Genomic DNA, 11,404 nt, shown 5'->3' on the forward strand with positions numbered 1-11,404 from the left:
ACCTTCATGTTTCCTAGGACTTGCAAGACACCACAAATCATAGACCCTCAGAGCTTCCAATACATACAGTCCATGGTAGAAGAGCCTGTAATAGAGTCTCATCAGTGGGATAGGTCCCACTGCTCTTCCTTCTGCTGATGAGACAACCTACCTTTCCACAGCAGCTTGGGCTCTGATATCTGTCCTCTATCCCTAGAACATTGCAGCCTCCCAGGTCATGCCAGTGGACTCTGTGTCCAACCTCCAGGCTCCCTGTTTCTTTCCCCCCAGCCAACTCTGCACTACCCCTGTTCCCCTGGGTGTATGGAGTATGATTTCAACCTCAGAAGAAAGAGCTTCCTCAAATCTACCAGCTTAGTTACCAAAAGTGTCCGTTTGTTCTTGTTCCTTGCCGGATACACCAGGCTTCTGTATTAAGAAACACTCACCTGCTTGCTTATTTACAATCACAGTGTTTTTGTAATGGTGTAGGGCAGGGGTGTCTAATTCCTCGAGCCCTGTGGACTGGATGGGTATGGTTGGGTGCTGGTCCACAGGCCAGTTTCGGCCTGCAGCCCTGAATCTGCTGAATCTGGAACAGGAGTCATTTTGGCATAGGTGCTGCATATGGTGTGCACCTGCATACATGCATGAGACCCACAGGCAGCACTGCAAGCCAGATGACAGGGCTCTGTGGGCCCTATCTTTGACACCTCTGGCACAGGGAGATTGTATTTTTCACTTTTGTGTTAGGTGCAAGCTATGATGTATGAGATGTCACTTCAGATATGTGCTTTCACTAAGGAAAATGTGTAAACAGCGAGAGTGCTGCCATTCAAGGAATGGTTTCATGTAGGCAATGAAACGAACATTATTGTTTTCAAGGAGAGTGTGGATTTTCAAAAAAACCTCACATCTATAAAGTTGTCAGTTGAAGAAACTTCCTCTTTCTAGGATTTGTATTAAACTTTAGTGACTCTGAAGCAGAAAAATAAATGGTGGAGAAAACCATTTCCTGGACTGCTTGGAAGAAAGTTATACACCTGGGATGAGTTCATAGTCTCCAGATTTAAGTTACAACTCCTGTGCAGTTACAGCTGTGTAACCTGGTGTACAATGCTCATTACAGAGGGATCAGAACTTTTCACAATGGATTGTGTGTTTGCTTTGTTTATGCATCCACAAGTACTTTGCTGCCCAACCATGTGTATTCATGCTTCGTGGAAAAATACAGATGGAGTATGCAAAGTACAGGAACTCAGGGTAACGCCATCAATATTGTGTGGAGAGCTAGGAGGTTGGAGGAACAACCAGTTAGTTACACAAGGTGCAACAAAATCTAATGCATACATAACAATAAAAGATCTGGGACCTGACTGCAGGAACACCATTTTTGCTAGCTGTAGTTGTTGGCAGAAGTATGATGTAGTTAGGTGCAACTAAATAGGTCAGTCCTCCACACGGATTATAATACTTATCCCATATGAGTTCAAGATTTTCTGAAGAGGTGGTGTTAAGTTTAAATGGTCCTTCTCTTGCACAGCATAGGGAAGGGCAAGGAATAAGACCGTGTAAAGATATTTTAAAACTTTTTATCATATTTTTTTGTATTGTAAAAGTGCCCCCAAAGGGTGACATGATAAATACATAAGTGAGGAGTTCAGATTTGAGGGTAAAACTCTAGGTCTCATCACTTTCATTGCTATGTCTATGTGCTTTTCTAAATAGACTCCAGAATTTATTCAAGTGTTTTTGGAGACTCGTCACCTTCTATTTCAGTTGATAGTGTATTTATAATGATTAAGAATCATATTTTCCTCTATTGTAGCACAGCTTCTAAGGCAAATGGTTAAAATTCCTTGAACACCTCCATTTTAATGAGCTGTTTCTATTTCATTGCAGATGATTCTGCAGATGTTGGTGAAGAGGACAGCTTCTTGGGTCAGACTTCTGCAAGTCCTAACCCACCACAGACTTTTAGCTATTTCTCCCAAGTACCTAGCAGTGGGGATCCATTTGGAAGCATTGGGCAGCTGCCCTTAACAACTGGGGCACCACCAGTTGGGTCATCAACTTTCTCCAAGCCTCCAGCTTCTCTGCCACTCGTGCCAGGGTCACAGGATGGGCAGAATGCTTTTCCAGCACATGTTCCTAAGTCACAAACATTGTATAATACACCACCTACCGCACAAGTGGGAAACAGTGCTCATCAGGCCTCTCAGCAGAGCTGCCCCCCAACTGCAAGCTTTTCAGCTCCTCCCCATGGAACATCACAGCAAGGATACAACCCGTATCGCCATACCTCCTTGAGCAGTAGAGCTAACCCTTACATAACTCCACCCCAGCTGCAGCAGACGCCAAGTCAGTCAATTCAACCACCACCATCTGTACCGCCTGTCCACATGTATCAGACACCTCCAGGGTCATTATCACCGGTATGCAAATGGTCTTTTATTTATTGGTATTAATATAAAGGGAAGGGGGAAAAGTTATTCTAATTGTTTTTTTTTGCCTAGTCTTGTTAATTTTCTCTTCTTATTTCTGCATATTTTATTCTTTAGCTGGGCAGGAAAATCTTGGGCCCCCTTTGAACTTCATCACAGATCTGGGTTTAGTGCTTTGGGAAAGTTCCTTGATGTGTTAAGTGAGCACCTACATCAACATTTTCTAGGTGACATGATTTTGGCAGCTTCCTTTTAAAATCCTGAACTTCTTGGTCCAGAACTCCTGTGAAATGAGTACTGAGTAGCACCTGGTGCTTCTCAGACTCAGGCCCTTAATTTCCTGGATTGTTGGGTTAATGGATACCTTAAGTCTCCCTGTCCAGGTCAGTTTGTAGAGTTGGAGACAGACCATGCATGTTCTTTCAATTGAAGGAATACGTGCTACATACTGACGTTAGCTACACTATGTGTTCTGTGTTGTCTGTCTACAAGAGAGCAGCTAATAGAGTAACAGATATTTTACTTAATATGCTGCATGTAAGTAATGCACCACATGCTCAGTCTGAATTTTCAAATGCCAAAATTATTTTAAAATATTTTTTTTCAAACTAAGAAAAATAATTAGGCCATAAGTTTCAAACTTCAGCTGTTTCAGATATTTCTGTCAAAAGAAAAATTCATATCCTTTTGTTAACCTGCAAAAAGATACAGGGTTTTTAGAGATTCAAATCCTGTATATAACACATGGAGACCCATAGGGTACTATGTTGGAAAGAGAGGAACTTGTGAAAACAAAGGCGAGAATATTGTCTGTAATCCAGTATATTTAAGCATCTTTTATTTGAAATATTGAGGTATTTGAAACGTATGTATTAAAACAGATATTTTCAGTTTCCTCAGTCACAGTCGGTACTGCCATCAGCCTCCCAACCTCTACAAAACTCGAGACCTGCAGGTCCCTTGGTGCAGGCGCCACCTGTTTTGCTGCAGAACCAGTATGAACCAGTTCAGCCCCATTGGTTTTACTGCAGGGAAGTGGAAAACAAGCAGATATGGATGCCATTCAGTGTTCTAGATTCTGTAAAGCTGGAGGAAGTCTATAACTCTGGTAGGTTTAGAAACGTGACATCTATTTGTATTTTCTATATGTTTATTTTGCTAATCTTGCCCTTGAATGTGAATAATGATGCTGAAGTGCTGTGAAGATGGAGAAGAAATGATGTAAGAATGAGTACTGCTTTGCCACTAGAAAGCTGGCACCACTCTTTACTGATTCTGAGGCATGCTCATCTAAATGTCTGGAACAGAGATCAGGAACTTTTTGGGTGCAGCAGGCTGAATTAACAAAGCTAAGCCTGGAAGTGGATTGCCACTTCACCCCCCTGCTGCATTGCCACCAACATCCCAGCTTTGCAGGCTGGATACTATTCCTTGGCAAGCCCACAGGCTACAAGTTGCCAATGCCCGGTCTAGAATGTTGTTTGCTTGGCACTGTCGCTGTCAGGATTTACAGACCTAATATATATCTTACCATCCCACAATAACACAGGCCCACACCTGCACCTGTTTGGGATCATGTGCCCTGTGTTTTGCCTCACATCTTGATTCTTGTGAGCAAGCCTAGTGTCAATTTGTTGAGTTGATCACGGCAAACATAGCTGTTCTTTCAGAGCAGCTGGTGGTTATGCCTGTTTATAGCTAGTTTTTTTTCTAATCAGTTTTATCAGGTACTGGAAGTAAAAAACTGGTCAAGTTTTGTAATGTAATTATTCTTGAAGATCTAATGGGAAAAATCTGTAACTGGAATTATAGTAAAGTGTTCTGCAAGCAATAAAAATCATTTAGAAAGCTGCTATTTCAGTTGATTCTTTGTCCTTGCAAAAATGGTTATTAGTGACATCATGGAAGTTATTAACCATGAGAGTTTGTGTGCATGTGGAATGGTTCTGCTAAGTACTGGCGTGAGTGGAATTAAGCCTCCCCCATACAATCCAGCACTGAAAGTAAATTTTCAGGACTTTGATTCTGTAGTATGTAAGGGAACTGAATCTTAAAATTGTATGCAAAAATGTTTAGTTTGTATACAAAGTACAGCAGTACAAAGATTTTGTAGGAAACTCAGGGATGAGACGCTACAAAAACTTGCCAACTTGCTGCTCTTCTAATGACAGGTTCTCTTATTGTTTCTTCTCATGTCTGCTTCTTTCCTTTTGTGGTCTGCATTAGTTTTCCTATTTTGGTTCTTCTTTGGCACTTGTGGTGCTGTGCCACTTAGAGACTCCACTCTTTTCAGTATGATGTCGGGCCACTGTTTGGAAACCCTGTCTTTGAGGCAGCTGACCACATGGGTCATCATGATGTTTTTTTCATTTTGCTCTCAGTATGACGAATTTCATAATGGAACAGAGTGGAGTTGCTGGGGAAAGTGGCATGAAACAGTAGTCAAAAGGATCTTTTTTCAAAGATAAGTGTTTGAGTAGCGTTCTGTCTCCATCAGCAAAAGCAAATTCCTCCAAGTTGTCACTCTGAAAACACATACATTCTTCAAATAAAAGTGTGGAGCTGTACACAACTAAGGTTTTGAACACCTTTCATAGCTTAGGTTACTCACCTAATGGGTTAATGCAAAAGCATGTTGTAACAAAGCATGAATTTTGTATTATAGTCCAGCCAGATCCTGAGAGTGTTATTTTGAGCACGGATGGGGGGCGCTATGATGTATACCTGTATGACAGAATGAGGAAAGCTGTGTATTGGGAAGAAGAGCCTTCGGAAGTGAGACGATGTACGTGGTTTTATAAAGGAGACAAAGATAGCAGATTCGTTCCATATGAGGAAGACTTCAGTGAGAAGCTAGAGGTCAGTATTACTTTTAAATAAACCTGAATAAGGTTGATGTGGCCATTTTGTACAGTTCTGATTTTTTAATGGACTACTTTTCATCAGATATTCTTGTAATGCATTGAATGGAGTGTTTTTGATTTATTTGCCTTGACCCCTTGTACTATTGGCTTAAAAAAAGAGTGTCAAGCATATGGCCTGCTGGCTGGATTCAGCTTGCGGAACTGTTCCATGCAGCCTGCCAGTAGTCCAGCGGGCTGCTGAGTTGCGGGGAGTGGACTGCTGCAGAATTCTGGCCGTGTCCATTGCGGTCCGGGGCCCATTGGTGGCAGGGCCTCAGCTTCTTGCTGCCACACCGACACAGCTCTGCTGTAGTTGCTGTTGGCTGGACAGTCTAGATCTGACCTGGGGCCTGGGGTGTTTCATACATCTGGCTTAAAATATGCTTGTTCAGTTTCTCATGTAATAACTGGAGCCACTCTGTAGTACTGTATATACCGGTCATTTTCTTTGTTATGAATAAAGCTATGCAAGCTGTTTCCTAGTAGAGGCAACCCCCCACTTAGCAGTCTTAATTGATTCCTAAAAACCAAGTGTTAAGTGAAACCAAAAATTTTTGACGACCCAAGATGTCGACTGCGAGCGTTATAATGAAACTCACTGAGTGCTAAGTGGAAGCAGATATCAATTTTGAATGAGTGCTATAGCAGCATTAAGCGGGGGTTGTCTGTATAGGATAACTTTGACCTGACGTGTTACATATTAGTCTAAAAAGACACACTAGTTTTTCATAACTCTGTACTCTCACAGGCAGAATATAAAAAAGCGCTAACTACAAATCAATGGCACCGGCGACTTGAATTTCCTAATGGGGAAACGATTATTATGCACAATCCGAAGGTAATGTTAATTATTCTGTTTTTGATCCTTTCAAGATAAAATGTAGTTGAGAGAGTGTGTATGTATATTCAAACATAACCTGAATGTCAACCTAGAGTATAGATTGCTATTGACACAAGCATCTAGTGATGCTTGTATAACTGTTACAGTGCAAATGTTTACATGTTGCACTAATGGTTCAAGAATAGAAAAGCCACTGCAGCTTTAACCCTGTTGCTTTCAGGGTTATTGTCACAGGGATTTAAATGCATCACTACAGGAGCATGCAGTCTAGTAGCTACATTGTAACAGTTGATGGCAGTGACTTCCCTTTCTAACTTACATTTGTCCATAGCCTTAGTCTCACTAGGAACTTTAAAAAATGTACCTATCCATTGTTTCTGTATGTTCAAATAATAAAGCTTATAAATGAATAAGCTCTCCTTGCCCTAGCAATATACCAGATATAATAAAAGGCCTGATATAAGTGTAAGGGCTTGCAGACTATTGGGAATATGGAGCAATTTCTAAAGTTAAAGGCCTTTTGCTGTGAATACCCTCTGACAATTCCCTAGTTTACTTTTGAAATACTGCATAATAATAGGCCAAGGCTATCCAGCTGGTGGGTGTGGTCCCAGGTTCCCAATCCAGGAGCTTTTTCTTTTGCTACTCCAGCTGAAGCCGTGGGGTGAGGCAGAGCAAGACAGCTGCAGAAGCCAGTGGCTGGGGATTTAGGAAGACTTGCGGGACCCTCTGTGGTTTGGAGATACAGGCAGAGTGCAGTGGGAGGGCCTGCTGTGGGGCAGGCGGCGATGCAATGCAGTATATAGGGAACAAGGGCATGGGAACAGTGGGGTGCAGGTGGTCCATGCCAGTTATGCAGCTCAGGGTGCTTCTGGCCATTCAGAAGTTGAATGGCTCTGACATAGCCTGTGAAATTTCATCCCATTAATCTTTTAGGCAGGCCACGCTCGAATCAGTTTAAGCTGTGTGTCTTGAAAACTGTAAGTTAAATTGCACTGACCAAGCAAAGTTTGTGCAGCTTACATATAATGCACTTCTCGCTGGAAACTCATATGTTGGTAGGTTGCTGTTTTCTGCAATAACTGAAGTTTCTGTACTGACTTCAGATTGTCACATGTGAAAAAGTGCATCACAGTGTTGGCTCTCTGAGGTCAGAAGAGCTGATGGGCTATTTTTCTTTCAAGAGACCAACTTTATGACAATCTGCTTAGGTATGAGGGTTGAGGAATGTGGGCTTTGGGTATCATTCTCCCCCAGGGACACCAGTAAGATCACAAATCAGTTAAGCAGGCCAACCTCCCAAGTAGAGGGAACCAAAGTATCTTTTTCCAGATCATCTAGTTGCTCCCCCTAAACAACCAAGAATTAATTGCATCTTGTATTTTGGCTATCTAGCCACTCTCACAGTAAATGGTCTTATTCCCATGCTTATGTATGAGTTTGTGGCAGACTATATTTTAGTGTCTGTCATAAGACTTAAATGCAGTAAATGATGAGACACATTAAACTGTATAGTATTTTCAGGTAAACAGGCTAGAAAATGAGTTTTCTTTGTTTAAAGTTGACTATATTTTGCTTCAGGTAATAGTTCAGTTCCAACCTTCCTTGATACCAGATGAGTGGGGGACCACACAAGATGGTCAGACAAGACCAAGGGTGGTAAAACGTGGCATTGATGATGATCATGATGAAATTCCTGATGGTATGTGAATAGCAGAAGGACCTGCAGGCTGTCTTGGTCAGCTGATTTGTCTGAATCTCTTCATTCCCCCCTCCCCCTTGCATGTAGTTTGTAAATATGGTTGATCAAAGCTTTGCAAAACAATTGTCGTCTTATTAACATATTTGTTTCATGCATGGTATTTGCTGCAGGACACCACTCTTCTAGCCATGTTTTACTAGTAGAACTGTCATGAGTACTCATGGAGAGCACTAGTTTCTTTATAAGGGCAATTTGTTGTTCTTCGTGCCAAATAAATATTTTGGTTTCACAGTTAATTCTGTTTCCCAAAGCTGGAACTGTATGGATTCTTTTTTGGTCACTATGTCTCATGACTTTGAAAAGTTAACATTAATACTTTTGAGTTTTTTGCTAATTAATATAATCCGTTTGATAGAACAATTAGATAATGTTAGTTCAGTGCAAACTGAAGAAATGTTAGACTGTTTCACTTAAAACTACAGTCTTTCTGGAGTATCTGGACTACAAAGATCTAGCTGTTTCCTCCGTGTGAGGTGCCTAAATGGGGCAGGGGGCAGGGTGCGCATGTGTGCGTGTGTTGCCTTGAATTTGCATGGTGCTTCTGTGGGCAGGCTGTCTGAGATGTGTGTATGCTTTATAACTTAATATTCTGACTTGTATGTGAAAAAGAAAGGTGACGAATGAAATCGGTATTTAATGCCACTGTATTTAATGCCACAGCAGCTAATAGATAGTGCTCTACCTAAGTTGCAGCAAATGAAAGGTTTTTTTGCAGGCCATTTGCAGTGCATGGAGCCACTTTTTGCTTCCTTTTTGTGGCGAACCTGCCCCTTGTTTCTGATTGGTTCAGGAGCCCTGGTGGCCCCACAGTGGGCAGCCCTCTCAGCCAACAGGGGGGCAGCTGCCTTCTTGGCTGCTTCTATTTGCATCAATGCTCCTCCCCCTCTATCCGGTGGGCTGCAAGACTAGGCTGCAATGGCCACGAGGACCACTGGTTCTCAGTGGAGAGCCAGCGTTTTATTTTTAGTAAGTTTTTTTGTTTTTGATTTCATGCATTTCTTGGAGTCTACCCAATTTCTTAGTTTCTGGAAAAATGCAAATTAAGTAGGCCTGTACTAATAGAGGTAAAAACTTGAGAGTTAATTTTTCTTTAACTACAGTATAGATTTAACCATGATATTGGAGAGAGATTGTTCTTCCTTATAAAAGAAAACTTTCAGGCCTAATTTTATTCCAGTTCTGAGTCCCTAAATGCTTGCTACATTATAAGTTGCATCCTTGAGATAAATTAACAGCATCAATGTACTGGTATTTTCTCTTTCTATAGGAGAGATGTCTCAGATTGACCATTTGGTGTTTATGGTTCATGGGATAGGTCCTGTGTGTGACTTAAGATTTAGAAGCATTGTTGAATGTGGTAAGTTGCTCATCATACTTTTAATTCTTTAATCTTGGGTTGCCTTCTTTCATGAATAGCTTCAAATAATATTTCATAAATAACATGAAAGCATTCTATACCACCTTAAAGGACTCAATAAAGAGAATTTTTGCAGTGTTAACTATTTAAAAAAGTTTATTGACAAATTGAGTTTTTAGTTGATATTAATTCCTCAACACTGAGCTCACAGATTTCTATAAATTCAGGTATAACTTGAAATGTGCAAGCTTGTATTTATTCTAAACAAAAACAAATCCCAAGCAAACCCTATAAGAGCATATTTGACCATGAAGTTTGTTTTGGGAGAAGCCATATACAATTTTGACTGGGATACTTCAATTTTCTGACGTTTTTCTTCTACCTGTTTAAGTAGTTTTTTTAATGTTTAAATGGACAAAGAGGATTTAAATGTTCAATGTAGTTGAAAAACATTTTTGGATATCACTTGTTATGTTTGTTATTTGAATAACATATTTCCATTACTTTTTCCCATCACCCTTCCTTAAGTTGATGACTTCAGGACAGTGTCTCTGAAGCTGTTGCAGACCCATTTTAAGAAGCCTGTAGAGGAATTTAAAGTGAGCAGAGTTGAATTCCTCCCAGTTCACTGGCATAGTGCTCTACATGGGGATGCGACAGGTGTAGACAGGTCTGTATGCCAAACAATATTTAGTAATATGCAACTGTGCCTTTACGTATTAAACTGCCTAATTCTTACTTTGTAGAGTTAAACATAGGGAAAGGTAAAATCACTCACACCTTAAAGGCAAAGTAGAAAAATATATAGTCTTGTAATGTACTATAAAAGGCCAATTGCCAAAGTAGGTGAGAAAGAGTCAGATTATGAATCTGAATATTGAAGAACAGAGTGAAGTTGAACATACAGTATTTTTTACTGCTTTTTTTATAGGCTAAATATTATTTAAAAATTTCACAAACAGGGTTTCTTTCCTTCAAGATATATACAAACAGTATATTAAAATTGTTTCTTTTAAAAATGAATCTTAATTTTTCACTTTCCATTAAAACTGTATTTCTCTCTTCAGTACTTTTATTTGAATATGTGTACAGTATGGTACGAGTTAGTGTGTCTGTGTATCTTAGTTCAAAGTGCTTTTCCTTAAATACAAGAAGAATTGCTTGTTTTTTGTCATGCCTGATCTCTAGAATAGTGTTTTATCTCCTTTTAACAATTTTTGTTTTTGAAAGTTTCTTCCATAGATCTAATTGAAACACACATTATCTTAAGTAGGCCACCCTTTGATAGAATATTTTTTGTAAAAGCCAGAAAGGCAGTGGTCAAAACTCAGTTAACACCACAATGGTCAAAACTCTCTAACCTTGTTCTAGAATAAGACCTGGGTTACAGCCTGTTTGTGATCTCTGTGTGTCTTCACAGCCTGTCAGCATTTTTGGCTTACCCAAACTACCTTGGAGGTTTTTAGGCCTCCTTTGATCCAGGCACAACTTTAGAAACAGTATCCCCTTCTAGCCTGTATGGAGTCAGCTATGGTTATCTTAACTTTACTGAAGCAGCATACTGGCACTAGGCTCTAGTACGGGGCGGGCAATTATATTGGGTGGAGGGCCGCTTACTGAGTTTTGGCAAGCCATTGAGGGCTGCATGACAGGCAGCCAGGGGCAGGGAGATATTCATTTTCTAAATTTTTTAGGGGTCCAGCGAGCTGGATAGAATGGCCTGGCGGGCCACATCCAGCCTGCGGGCCACATTTTACCCACCTCTGCTCTCGTATAACGCTGAAAAGGGAAACAGTGTCTCATGTAATAATCCTAAAAACTACTGGAAGTATTTTTACAGTTCAGTACGTACCCTTTCTACAGCTGAATGCAATTAAAGGGGACTAGTGTGCATCATCTCTTCAAATATTTTTTCATGTTAGCTGTTTCTTTTGTAGTTTCTCAGATCCTATCTTCTTGTCTGTCCCTACCTCTTTGCTGTGTTCTTTCCCCTTCTTATCCATTGCTGGTTGTCAAAGAGTTGTGGTTCCTTCCCTTCCTATTGTTATATGTTGTTTCTCCCATTCCACCCTGTCCCTGTTATAGGAAAAGGACAGGACTCCAGTGTAGTAGCATCTC

General features: G+C 40.6%; 1 protein-coding gene across 2 annotated transcripts in view; it reads left to right on the top strand.

Annotated features, from left to right (window-relative positions):
• SEC23IP (SEC23 interacting protein) overlaps positions 1–11,404 on the top strand; it is a 68,339-nt gene that overhangs the window by 17,404 nt on the left and 39,531 nt on the right. The window contains exons 2-8 of one of the 2 annotated variants that reach the window (XM_019502919.1): positions 1,876–2,414; positions 3,315–3,531; positions 5,089–5,282; positions 6,075–6,164; positions 7,749–7,869; positions 9,197–9,286; positions 9,815–9,956. In XM_019502919.1, coding sequence (XP_019358464.1) covers positions 1,876–2,414; positions 3,315–3,531; positions 5,089–5,282; positions 6,075–6,164; positions 7,749–7,869; positions 9,197–9,286; positions 9,815–9,956 — 1,393 coding nt within the window. Of the gene's footprint in view, positions 1–1,875; positions 2,415–3,314; positions 3,532–5,088; positions 5,283–6,074; positions 6,165–7,748; positions 7,870–9,196; positions 9,287–9,814; positions 9,957–11,404 lie in introns of those variants that run through there. The other variant, XM_019502917.1, reaches the window with a different exon arrangement.

Source organism: Gavialis gangeticus, unplaced genomic scaffold (assembly GCF_001723915.1).
Source record: "Gavialis gangeticus isolate Ggan-Ray unplaced genomic scaffold, GavGan_comp1, whole genome shotgun sequence".
Classification (NCBI taxonomy): Eukaryota; Metazoa; Chordata; order Crocodylia; family Gavialidae; genus Gavialis; species Gavialis gangeticus.